Below are 14,199 nucleotides of genomic sequence, written 5' to 3' on the forward strand. Positions count from 1 at the left end.
ATTATTTTGAAGTATGTAATCGGAACTTTATTTGTATGTACTTATCGTCAATATAGAATATTGTTACTATTATTGAGTTTTCTTCCTATGTACCATTTTTGTGAAACTTCGAGAAAGAGGTCAACCGCCGAATCCAACTCGGTTGGGCAGCGTTCGGGAAACAACGTAATGTCTTTTCGTCCGACATACCTCAGTGCCTCAAGACGAAAGTCTTTAATTAATGTGTGTTACCAGTGATGACTTACGGCTCCGAAACGTGGTCTTTCACTATCGGCCTCATCTCAAAACTTAAAGTCGCTCAACGTGCTATGGAGAGGGCTATGCTCGGAGTTTCTCTGCGTGATCGAATCAGAAATGAGGAGATCCGTAGACGAACTAAAGTCACCGACATAGCCCACCGGATTAGCAAGCTGAAGTGGCAATGGGCAGGCCACATTGCACGCAAAGATGGCCGATGGGGCCGAAAAGTGCTAGAGTGGAGACCACGGACTAGCAAGCGCAGCGTAGGACGTCCACCCACGAGATGGACAGACGACCTTGTTAAGGAGGACGCTGGATGCGGGTCGCTTCCAACCGGTACGAATGGAGGTCCAAGGGGGAGGCCTATGTTCAGCAGTGGACGTCTTATGGCCGAGATGATGATGATGACCATTTTTGTGAGCTATTTTGACCTCATTTAAATAGCAGAAATCGGGAGTCTACATCCTGCTTTTATTTGAAAGTTTACGTGTCAGATTCAGATGGACAATCTCATGTTTTCAAGGGAAGTATGTAAGTATTACTATACATATATTATTATACTCTTTGGTATGGCCGCTTTTATAGCCAAAAAATAGAATACTTTTTAGGTATGAGAATATCAATCAATGATAATAATACGAACCTGAAAATGGGAATTAGTCTCCTCCACAATAATCCTGATCAATTTTCAAACTTTTAGAAATACTTATGGGACATCAATATAAACAAAATAATATTTAATAAGAATTTGCAAGAAAAACAAAATCATAGTTTATAACTATTTTATTATCCGAACAGCTTAATCCTCGTTATCTTCATTGTCGCTGTCAGCATTGATGTTGAAGTAGCGGAGCTCGTAGGAGTCGTGAGCTGAAGCGACCACACGCAGCCAGTCACGGAGGTTGTTCTTCTTGAGGTACCTCTTTGTCAAGTACTTAAGGTACCTCTTGGAGAAAGGAATGTCTGTAAAGTGTTGGAAACATCTCAATGACCTGGAATTTGATTGTACCGTGATATACCCCACGGTTGGGTCCCTGCCGGACTCTGCCACCGATTCACCCCGGCCTACTGAGGTGAGCGGTGCCCACCCCCGCGGCGTGGACGCGCCGGCAGGGCTGCCGCAGTGAGCTACAGAGAATGGGCTCTGAAGCTCCTACGGCCGGGTTAATGGCTGACCAGCCAAAGGCATTGCAAGATATATGTTGTTCTTTAACCCATTTTAACACTATGTATATGACAAACATTGAACAATGAGAGTGGAAGTTATAGGAGAGATATATTCCTATTTTGTAATCACCAGTGGACACAAATATTGGACTCAAAAAATCTTAATGAATAAGCTTAATTTTTGGCCTCATTATCTCATGAGGCAAAAGTTCACTGCAATGTTTATAGCAATAAAAAATATTCTGGTTTTATATGAAGGCTGCAGAGTCTCGTTTAAATAATATCAGTTGAAAATACTTGCGCCAGTTTGCAATTGACATAACCTCAAAATTTCGTGGCACAAGTATCAAAAGAAACTTAGTCATATGAAACTTTTGGAAAAAAGGGATTTATTAGAAAAACACACTAACCTGCGCTGACGGCGACCTTGGTCTTGTCTCTGGCGACGACAACGTGGTTGCCCAGGTTGTTGGTCTTGCCCTCCACTTTGACGTGTTCCTTGAGGTATTTCTCGAAGTTTCCTACATCGAGAATGCTGTCCTCGGCCGGGTGCGTGCAGTCGATGGTGAACTTCAGGCTGATCTTCCTCTTGGCTCCCTTTCCGCGGATTTTACCGCCCTTCACTCCTTTCTTGCCAGTTTTCTGGTGCAACTGGGTCTTCTTGGGTGCCGGTTTCTTCGTCACTGCCATCTTGGACCTATAGGTGAAAAATTTGTTATTTACTGCACAACACCAACGAGATTTCAAACGGAATTGAACAATTTGTGAAAAATCTCGTTAACCTACCAAACACGTGTATAGCGTTCACGGCGTTAACAGCAAAATGGCCGAATTGAGCTGTGTTGCTACACCAAGTCCAAGTTAACTATCTGACAGAAACGTCTCGTTCCACGAATGAATTACCTCTATATTGCGCTTGCATGTATTATATTCTTTGGCTTGCATATTCGAGCGATAGGGATGCAATTAACAATTTTCGATATTAGCGGTCGGTTTTCTCTTCTTTTTAATTTCAATAAACCCTAAAAAAGATTCCAGATTATTGAAATTTAGTTCTTAAATATCTATGGAATAAAATATTTCAGAAAAAAACACTTGAGAAAAGTATTGGTCAAATAATGTTTCAAATCAAAACATTTCAATACGTATGATTCATATTTATTTTCCAAACGAAAGTTTGTTTATTTTATTCTGGAAAATATAATAATGTTAACGGAACGGAACGCTTTTTTTTTCATTTGTGGCAATTCTGAAATAAATGTCAAATGAAGATGTTGCTCTTTCTAATAAATCCAATAAATAGTTATAATTGTTGCCATAATCACATTCCATTTAGTTTTTGACAATGAAAACGTTTTCAAAATATTTCACGTAAAAAATATTGAGTTTGATTTGTGATTTTCCCCGTTGGGTATTTCCGATTTCGGTTATTAGACGGCATTTTTATGTAGGCTCTAGCCGGGTGGGATGCGTACGCTCAAGTTAAGCCTGCACGAAAATTACGTTCAAGGTATTCTCTTCCAGTGAACCTGACGAAGCAGTATACTTAATCATAATAATTTACAATAGCCAAGTTTCTAGTAGATAAAATACATGATTCACGTCAGTCAACTGTACCACGCTCCTGACTCATTGCCCTCCCTAAAATCGTTTCCTGTAATAATCTATTTATAAAACCGAAACTAATTATGATATGAATAATATGCGTAGAAGAAATGTTTGTTTTATTCGATGATAGTAACAGAGATGTAGCGTTTTCATTGCAGTTTGCAGTCTAGTTTAGCGAGTATGTAGGTACCTCTACATAGGAATTCGAAAAATTAGGTAACTTACTTATCAACAAATTGAGTTTTAACGAAAAACCATTTCTATAATAACATACCTACCCTATACTTACCTATGATTTAATAGTATACATAAGTAATCTACCTACATTAACTAAAGTGCCTGAAGTAACTGATAGGTATGTTCGTTTTTTTTAGCATTAGAAATAAGGTAAACAATCTTGATGTGTCTTTTAATTGAAATACACATTTTAAAAATAAGTTACGGCAAATATGTAACAATTATGAATCTAATACGATCATTTATATTCTTCTGCTTTCATAAGTAATAGTTTTTGATTTTTAATAAGAGTTTTTCAATTAAAAGACTTGTCAAGATCGCTTACCTTCTTGCAAGTTCTTTCTAATGCTAAAATAAACGAACTATAGGTATCTAAATAATAAAAAGAACCAGAAACCATGCAAAGAGGGCACGTAACATGCAGTAGCTGCCCCGCTTGTACAGCTATTGTCTTCGCCCCACCTTGATGATTTTTATTTCCCATGACATGAATGAACCGTGCTATTCGCTAGTCGAGGTCACGACACTTTTTTTACCTGAGACGTGATGTAACGCCCTTGAATTTTTGATACACGCATTCTCAGCGCTATGTTAACTAAGATTTAATTGAAGCTTCATTTGCTAAATAGATTTTAGCAAAATTGATAGTGTGGTGTGCCTATGATTTACGACTTCAATTGAGCGCGAGTTTTCAAACTAAACAAACTAGCGCATGCGTAATAAAGTTATCTCGAAATCGTGAACTTCGTCGTGAAGGAAAAATGGTCGCACACAAGTGCAGTTTATTTACGCGCTCCGTCGTGATCGCGAGTGATGTAAACCTATTTTTGAAGTTAACCTCACTTTACCTGTGAAAGGTGATTCATTTAACAACAGTGTTTTGGAGCAATGTAAAATTTATATAGTACTTTATGTGAGACAAAACAGTGAAAAGTTGCGGCATCGGTTTTAGTGAATTGCGAAGAAAATGACGTGCGAGAAACTAAAATAAATCGATAAGAGAGCGGGTCACGATGTCAGACAAATGAAAGATGGATAATTGTTTCGTCGCATGTGGCTGTGATGATAACGGAGGAGTGACCACAGCCGATTTAGACCGGTATACGGACAAGATAGAAAATGTGCTCAACGATGAGAAAGGCAGGAAGTTCTTTAGAAATTTTATGTTTACATCGAGGATGAAAGACGGTCGGCGTACACTAGATTTCTGGGAACATGTCGAGAGGCTACTTAATTACAAAGAAAATACTGAAAGTGGATCTTATCGTTCCTATCTGAGAGACGTGGACCGGTTAATAGATGAAGCTGAGAGGATAGAGGAACTTGATTTCGCTACTATGGAGAAACTAACGATCGCACGAGATTCTGAAGACAAAGAACAGATACTTGAAGCACTCAGATTATTGAAAGTAGAGTCCACTAAAGCACTTAGGAGAGAATATAATGCTTTCAGACGTCAATATATTAAGAAATAAGATTTTTCGAGCACTAGCAGTGCCTTGCATTTTGAAGCATTTTTAAAATTGGCGCCATTAGACTGTGTAAAAAAAGTATGCATATTGGAAGTAGGTACCATTACTGGTCTGGAAACCTACGTATATTTTAGCCTATGCAATGCTTATTTATTGTAATAAAAGTACAAACATGATGTACATTTTTAATTTAAGTAGGGCAGTTAAGAACCTAAACTAGTTGCCTTGTTAATTGTGGTGTTTAGTCAGACAATTGACCGGAAAAATACATTATTTAATTACATTTAAGCGACTTTTAATTACCTCTTTCCTTAATACCTATACTGCTACAAATTGAGAATACAACAATGATATCAAGTTGTTTGATTTTTATCAAACAAAAATCTTCTCTTCTTTGGACAAATAGGTAAGTTAATTTGTATGCTGCACATAAAAACGTTTTTACCGGTTTCCGAAAATAAGTAGGTACCCATTTTACATACCTACCTATGTCCAAAGGAGAGAACCTCATTGCTATGTACTTAAGTATAACCCACATAAAACTGCTTATCTTGATGTAGTCTGGCCACTCTGAGGGGCTATCGCGAAAACCGAAATTCGCGAATTGCGGGGATCTTTCTCTTTTACTCCAATGGATGCGTAACTAGACTGACAGAGAAAAATGCCCGCAATTTGCAATCTTCGATTTTCGCGGTTATAGCCCTGGCCAGCCAATCCAGCCATCATCATCTCATCAGAGTCAGAGCGCCTACCGCGAACCACGTTCGACGTGTTGCCTATGTCGACGTGTGTTCGAGATCTAAGGTCCCGTTTTCTAAGGGGACCTTGCATTTTGGAGACAAAGCAAACCGCTTGGAACAGGTGTTCCTGGGGGTGACCTGAGCTGATTAAGCCCGGTTGCCAAGAGGTTCCCCCCAGTAGGTGGGCAGGGGAGGGGGGGAAATAGTGCCTCCGGCGCGCCTCACTCTAAGCTTAATATCTGCATACATCTCGCAAATATATCAAGTTTGGTGTCATTTTCGTATAATTCGAGGATTTAGAATTCATTTCTGTGATTAAATTTTCACTCATCCATACAAAAAATTCGAAAAATTCAAAATTCCAAAAAAATCTTTACATTTTTTTTTTCCAAAATTCTCTACAAAATGTATACTATGAGGATTTGCTCTAGAAAAAAAATACCTGTGAATAGCTCAGTTATCCTACTATACAGAATAGTAAACTTGTCAAACATTTTTTTTCATAACTCTGTTAAAAAAAATGTTTTGTGTCGCGCGGCGTACCTGCATTGTAAGAGCGGTATGCAACGTTTAGGATTTTTAAGTATGTTTAGATGATTTCTGATAAGTTGTTATTCTTCTGGTGGTAGATTACATTAATAAATTACTTCTGGACGTGATATATATATATACATATATAAATTAAATATATAAATAAAGATGTTGGGAAAACTTTCGCTAATAGAGTTAAGTATTATAAATGTGATAAAATTAACATAGGAGATGTTTGACAAAAAATGCGGGTTAAAATAAGATATATATTGTTCGTAATTGCCATTACATGCCCATGGGACTGTGCATTTTAGGTTTTTTTAACGCAGTTGCACCTCCTTACGCATTTTGTTTTGCAGCGGCAACGATTAAGCTCTAAACAAGCAGCAGCCGCCGCAGGTAGGCTTGTCCATATGGGCTCCCAATAACCATGTTGTTTGGCCCAGCCGCAGTCAGCAGGGCATGGTGGCTGTTGCTGAGGGGCTATAATCTGTCCCCAAACATAGACCAAATCCTACACCGGAACATGCGACACAACTGAAAACCGCCGTGTCGCCGAAATAATTTTCAACCAGGTTGACAAGGTGCAGAAAACCCTAGAGGAAAAGCAAACCGCTCTATGTGCGTTCCTTGATGTTGAAGGTGCTTTCGACAATACGCACAAAGACCATACTCAATGGTATGAAATTAGAGGGAGTAGACGAAACCACCAGATGGGTACATAGCATGCTCTCGAACAGAGTAGCCACTCTGACCATCAATACTATATATAGAGCATGAATTTTATACCACTAAAGGGTCCCTACAAGGAGGCGTTTTATCCCCACTATTATGGACCCTAGCAGTGGACCAACTTCTTACAATCATGTTAGGCCAAGACTTTGATACACAAGGATATGCCGACGACCTTGTAGTCATCGTCAAAGGCCCTTGCCTCAACACAATATCCAACCTAATGCAAGGAGCTCTAAACACAATATTCAAATGGTGTAGAGAAAATGACTTGTCCATTAATCCGAGCAAGACTGTAATAGCCATTTAACCATTCACAAGGAAACGGAAGCTCGATAAACTCACAAAACCAAGACTTAATGGACAAATAATACCGTTCTCGGCAGAGGTCAAGTATCTAGGGTCACCTTCGACCAAAAGTTAACTTGGAACTCTCACCTGAGAAACATTATACAAAAAGCGAAAATGGCCATGTGGTCATGCTGTCGAATGGCAGGAGCAAGATGGGGCTTAAGACCCAAATTGCTATGTGGTTATACACAGCGGTAGTGAGGCCAATTGTCACCTACGCCTCCGCAGTCTGGTGTAACAAAACCAGCCAAAAGACAGCAATAGACACTCTAAACAGCCTGCAACGCACGGCTTGTTTAACAGTAACAGGCGCCTACTCCTCGACACCGGGAGCGGCCCTAGATGCACTGCTGGACATCATACCACTCCACTTGCAGGTGCAAAAGGAGGCCAAGCAGTGCGTCTACAGAATATACACGCTAAACAGGCAAAAATGGCGCTCTCAGGCATTAACCAATCTAAAGGCCTGGGTTTTCGCGAATAGAACCCCTAGCATGCCCACTGATGACACGCACACCAAATGTCATCTCACCAAACTGTACACAGTAGAAATACCTCCTAGAGACAAATGGGTCAACAACCAAATATACGTCGAAGAGGGAAGCCACATCTGGTATACAGATGGTTCCAAGAAAGGCAATGATGTAGGATGTGAGATCTATGGTGAGAGATCTAAGCTCAGAGCTAGCGTCAGCATGGGCACACCGGTCTCAATCTTCCAGGCAGAAGTCTTCGCCATCAACAAATGTGCGGAGATCAACCTGGATAGAAACCTAAGACACCAGCATATCTACATCAACTCAGACAGCCAGGCTGCTCCGCTGGCACTAGAATCCCTTGAGTCAAACTCAAAACTAGTCCAGAACTGTAAAACAAACCTAAATGCACTGGCTTACTCCAACAAAGTTACACTTAGATGGGTACCAGGGCACTCCGACATTAATGGAAACTAAGAAGCGGACGAACTTGCTAGAAAGGGCGCAGACACACCCCTGGTCGGCCCAGAACCCTTCTGTGGAAGCACAAAACGAGATGCATATTCTCTGCTCAGCAACTTAGAAAAAACGAGAGCAATCGATTGGTGGAAGTTCGTTAAAGGACAAGAACACTCGAAAGCTCTCATCAAAGGGTTCAACAGCAAAACTGCTAAGCAGCTTTTAAGACTCAAAAGGCACAAAACCTGCGCGGTGACCAGAATACTGACTGGACACTGCAAGTTGAACAAACATATGTTTCAAATTGACAAGAAACAAGATGCGACATGCAGGTTCTGTCAGGAGTCAGAGGAAACTGCAATGCACATTCTCTGTTCTTGTGGACTACTAATGTCAAAAAGAAGTACCTACCTAGGGCGACACGTAGTGCAACCCTATGAGGTACAAAACATTACGGCCCAAAGAAATTGGAACTTTCTGGATGCAACGGGCATTAGTAATGAACTTAAAGGGCCGTCACAATAGATCAATGCTGGTCAATGCGACACTCAAAGGCCCACAACACCACAATAATAATAATAATGTCCCGCGGGGGCAGCTTGTGGCGAGCTGACGGTGAGTGGCGACACCGCGGACCCCTATTCCAGAGGGCCCTGTCATCTGGCCCTCGCCTCTGTGCTTGCCTTGATTGGCCGGCCAGAATGGAGAAGCAAAAGCGGGACCTATGCTCCAGGTTGGAAGTGTAAAATGTCATAACGCCGGCGGCCTGCTGAACGGATTACCGGGATCTGGCTACCGCAGACTCACCTCTCGACAACCTCACAGCCACTCCAAAGTGTTGCCCTGTTGTCGCACTGTGCGTGCGGCCATTGCGGGGCCCACTCAATGAGTTGGCGAGTCACCACCTGTCATTTACAATTTTGAGACTGATTGTCACGGCAGATGTCCGCTAGTCTCTCCCATAGCCCATTATCCAGTCCATCCAACTTTCAAATCTATAGCCCACGACCTTAGTTCCCATCGCAGCACAAAAGTGCTGCACTGCAATAGTCTTTGCACCTGGCGGGGACCATCTCCGGATGTATCACATTGTGCGTTCGGGGATAGTATCCACCACATGTATCCCTTGCTTTTAGATTAAAGTGCCTTAAAGGGCCTCTGCGCTGTTGGCTTCGGCCCCACGTACGCCTCCCAAAGGTCCGGGACCCCATGGTCCCGAGATATGGAAAATACATACAAATAATAATGTTAATTTTATCACATTTATAATACATAACTCTGTTGGCGAAAGTTTTCCCAACATCTTTATTTATATATTTAATTTATATTTGTATACAGGGTGGAAAGGCACGACGATCCTTCCCGGAAGTATTAGGTCGTTTAAGTGATACAGAGACTATTGGTAATGGTAAGAATCGTTAATTGAGTAAAAAATAAAAATTGCAAAAATACTACTTTTTAACTGTGGTGATAACCCTATAGCATGTGCACATGACGGCTAGATTAAGGATCTCCGTCGGGAAAGCTCGGGACTTTACACTTTTTTCCGATCGTTGACAGTATCGCAATGATGTATGAATGACGCATAAATGTCAAATAAATCAAATGCATGCAAAAATATTACAAACAATTTTATTACTTTCTTAGATAATTACTTTTTTCCAATATTTAATACTATCTTCTTTTCACATACGGTGTTCAAATGTACCTCCGTGTATTACAACGCCGCCGCAGCCCGTACCCGAGTATGTCGATGCACATGCGATATAGTGTATGCTCTTCGTCATTTATCCTCCGCAGAAAGCACCAATTAGCCTTTGTCTCATTTCGTCCGCAGTTTCACATTCCGTTTGGTTTGGTACACCATATCTTTTACACAGCCCCACAAATTTAAATAGCCACGAGCATCTAACATTTTTATTTGAAGAATATGACATTCAATAAGTATAGTTCAATGAAAATTTAATTTCAAACATCAGACGTCTTGTCTATTTCCTACCACGCAAGAAGGTTTGTTAGTTTGGTATTGAAGAAGTATTTATTCTTGATTTATTCTTAGTATTTCATTTTTGCAAGTTCATTTGGTGCAACTAACACAACCTACTTGTTATTTTTAATTATTTTAGATAGTTTCCAATTATTCGAAAATAATTTTGTGAAACGTGTTAAGAAACTAAAACCTTTTTATCAGTCAAGGAAACCAGAGATATTTATAAGACGATTGCGTACTTTTGAGTGGTTGTCAATGTCACCATTTGAACTGTCGTTGTAAACAATGTTGTGGTTAGTATTATTAATATTAAGGAATAACATAACTATTTCACAGGGTGACCACTCTTTACTATAACCAAAATTCCCTGACTTTTCCCGGTTTTCCAGGCGTTTTTTCAAGTTTTTCCCTGACCATAATCTTAAATGTAATAAATATAAACTATATAATTGGAATACATTTTTGAGTTTTTGCAGAATTATCTGATATCAAATTACAATTTATCAATACAATGAAATAATACAAAAACGGAAATAATAAGAAGTACCTAGTATCTGAATAGCTCAGTTGGTAAGAGCGAAAGCATAGTTAGACGGAAGTCGTGGGTTCACATCCTACGTCAGGTGACGTTTTTGTACTGTTTCATTGTATTTATAAATTGTAATTTGCTATCACAGTTCATACAACAGTTCATACAATTACCCAATAATTTATTTATTTTTGTTGAAAGCTGTACAGGAAAAACCAATTGAAACGGTACAGAGGACTACTGAATTTATTGGATATTAAATGTATCATATAATATAATCCAGCGAGAAATACTAAAGGGAACACTTTATACCGACCTTAATCGTATTAGCAAGTACTAGACTTCAACGTTTTGCGTATTATGGTACCAAAGCGACGAATTGAGAAACCTAATCTTTTGAAGTCGGTTAAAAATCTTTAGTGTCCGACCGAAACATGTTTTTTTGTCGAAACCGAAAATTTTGTAGACTTGTTAAAATCGTGGAAAAAATGAAATAAAACCGCTTTTATACACAAATTAAGGGGCTTTCAACACCCTATGTCCTTGAAATTGATGTTCCTTAATACTTAAGCACTTTGTTAAGAAAAACTATTTGTTTTAATAAAGCAAAATAAAAAAGAAATTAAAATTCATTATATATTAAAGACCGTGGTCGTACTCGATCCATGATTGAACGAAATAGCCCGATAAAAAATAATAGGGAGTACTTATTACTGCAATGTTTTGCCGCCAGAGTGCAGCACTAGTGCACATACTAAACCATAAGCGTAACTTATACATACAAGGCCTTAAACAATTTTTTGATATAAAATAATAACAAAATCTATTGCAACTTGGTAATCTGTTTTTCCAATAACGCTTCTTTGGCAGCTCCTTCGAGAATTTTTCGCCTTTTTGTTTCTAGTTCTCTGACCATTTCCGCAGTTTTTCTTTTTTCTGCTCTGATTTTCGCCTCTGGACTTAAATCTTCCATCCTTTTGTGTAGCTGCTCCGTGTACAAGGAGTGAGCATTACGAGCCGCGTGGATCATTTTTTTTTAATATTTATTTTGTCTATACTGCCGTGGTAGGATATAGCGTTATCCATTATTAACCTATTTAGCGTCAGACGTACGACCACAATATCATAGAAAACCGCAAATCGATGTACAGGTTAGCCGTTTGGCACACGCATACTAGAGGTAAAAATAAAATTTTTGACCCGCAGTTCCTAAAAAAATTTGCTGAGTCATTGTTTTTTTTATGGGATAAAAAAAAATTTTAGAAACAGATACGATATGGCTTATTATTTTTTTGTACAATATACCACTGATACGTGATATCGATATCCTCATATCTAACCCCAAAAAACCAATTTTAAAAATAATTTCATTTAGTTTTGTTTTTAATTTTTCATTATTACAGTGACACGGTACTACTTCAGTGCCTATTTTACGAGACTTATGGAACTGTAGTAGAGAGGTATTTCCCGTTGGATATATGGATATTACGTATCATTTTATGATTAATATGCACCGTATCTGCAGTACAGTTCCATTAAGTTTCGTAAAATAGGTACTGAAGTAGGACTGCATGTATTCACTTAGTATTATTGAAAAATAAAAATAAAAACTAAATGAAATTATTTTCAAAATTGCTTTATTAGGGTTAGATGTGAGGATATCACGTATCATTTGTGGTATATTATACAAAAAAAATCAGCCATATCGTATCTGGAGAAGCTCAAACTTGGTATGTTTTGAAAATTATTTTTGTTTTAATCATAAAAAATGGCTGAAATGTAATGATGTGGTATAGTTTTAGAATCGCCTCAAAAAGCTCTTTCATATGATACCACACACAATAAGTTTCTGAAAAAAAAATATTTTCTTTCCCATACAAAAAAACAATGAGTCAGCACTCCCCTCCTAAGGGAAATATTTTTAGGAACTGCGGGTCAAAAATTTTGTTTTGACCTCTAGTAGGTATGCGTGTGCCAAACGGCTTATCTGTACATCGTTTGCGGGTTTTTAAATTGAACAGGTTAGCACATTCACTGCCCCCGACGCAAATGTGCGTCCACCGTCATACAAGTATGTTCCTAGGCCACGCCCCCTGGCAGTGAATGCGTTAGACTAATTATAGTAGATATAATATAATGTTTGCAGATGGTAAAATTAATATTGTTTTATTATTTTATTATGTACTTATATTATGTACATACAGAGACAATTTTTATTCCCTGACCTCCATTAAATTTCCCTGACAATTCCCTGACTTTTCCATGACTAGCGAAATTCCCTGACTTTTCCCGGTTTTCCAGAAAGTGGCCACCCTGTTTCATTCAAGTATTGAACAAGTGGAACCACTAAGAAAGCGAAAATCCTGCAATGATTCTTACCGTGCTGTAAGCAGACCTAAAAATGGTTAGATGGCAACAAATTAGCATAATTTCCTGTCGAATACTGATTGTTTACAAGTAAGTTCATTGACCCTGTCACCTGTTAGGGTTAGAACAAAGTAGTTTTTTGCGTGGATGTTTAAAAGGTCATAATTTAGAAACGGTTGCCCATATTAACATAGTTTCTATGGAGAAAATATAGAGCTTAGGCTAAACTATCTCCCATTTCCGGAAAGGATCGTCGTGCCTTTCCACCCTGTATATATCACGTCCAGAAGTAATTTATTAATGTAATCTACAACCAGAAGAATAACAACTTATCAGAAATCATCTAAACATACTTAAAAATCCTAAACGCTGCATACCGCTCTTACAATGCAGGTACGCCGCGCGACACAAAAAATTTTTTTTTTAACAGAGTTATGAAAAAAAATGTTTGACAAGTTTACTATTCGGTATAGTAGGATAACTGGACTATTCACAGGTATTTTTTTTCTAGAGCAAATCCTTATAGTTTAAATTTTTTAGAGGATTTACGAAAAAAAAAATGAAAAGATTTTTTTTGAATTTTGAATTTCTCGAATTTTTTGTATGGGTGAGTGAAAATTTAGTCACAGAAATGAATTCTTCATCCTCGAATTACACGAAAAAGACACCAAACTTGATATAGTTGCGAGATGTATGCAGATATAAAGCTTAGACGGAGGCGCGCCGGAGGCACTATTTCCCCCCCTCCCCTGCCCACCAGCTGGGGGGAACCTCTTGGCAACCGGGCTTAATCAGCTCAGATCACCCCCAGGAACACCTGTTCCAAGCGGTTTGCTTTGTCTCCAAAATGCAAGGTGGTGGACCTTAGATCTCCTGCTAACGTACGAATATACAAGTGTGACAGAGAGGCAACACGTCGAACGTGGTTCGCGGTAGGCCCTCAGTAGCTGAAATAATAAATAGGTATTATAGGACATTCTTACACAGATTGACTAAGTCCCACCCCACAGTAAGCTCAAGAAGGCTGTGTTGTGGGCACTCAGACAACGATATATATAATATATAAATACGTAAATACATAGAAAACAACCATCACTCAGGATCAAATATCTGTGTCATCACACAAATAAATGCCCTTACTGGGATTCGAACCCAGGACCATCGGCTTCACAGGCAACCCACTACCCACTAGGCCAGACCGGTCGTCAATACTAATAATATACTTATCCCTTTAAAAGGTGAGTGCCGAAGTAGTGGGTTGGTAGGCATAGTATGACTAGGTAGGTACAATAGGTACATA

At 39.0% G+C, this 14,199-nt stretch overlaps 2 protein-coding genes across 3 annotated transcripts in view; both read right to left on the minus strand.

Annotated features, from left to right (window-relative positions):
- Positions 1 to 14,199, minus strand: part of LOC134791716 (uncharacterized) — a 498,190-nt gene that overhangs the window by 72,662 nt on the left and 411,329 nt on the right. The gene's annotated exons all lie outside the window — the stretch shown is intronic.
- LOC134791766 (large ribosomal subunit protein eL22-like) overlaps positions 1,009 to 14,199 on the minus strand; it is a 375,980-nt gene continuing 362,789 nt past the window's right edge. The window contains exons 1-3 of one of the 2 annotated variants that reach the window (XM_063762917.1): positions 2,194 to 2,303; positions 1,818 to 2,104; positions 1,009 to 1,203 (exon numbers count right to left, since the gene is read on the minus strand). In XM_063762917.1, the coding sequence (XP_063618987.1) occupies positions 1,040 to 1,203; positions 1,818 to 2,097 (444 nt within the window). In that variant the 5' untranslated portion in view covers positions 2,098 to 2,104; positions 2,194 to 2,303 and the 3' untranslated portion in view covers positions 1,009 to 1,039. Of the gene's footprint in view, positions 1,204 to 1,817; positions 2,105 to 2,193; positions 2,304 to 14,199 lie in introns of those variants that run through there. The other variant, XM_063762918.1, reaches the window with a different exon arrangement.

Source organism: Cydia splendana, chromosome 6 (assembly GCF_910591565.1).
Source record: "Cydia splendana chromosome 6, ilCydSple1.2, whole genome shotgun sequence".
NCBI lineage: Eukaryota > Metazoa > Arthropoda > Insecta > Lepidoptera > Tortricidae > Cydia > Cydia splendana.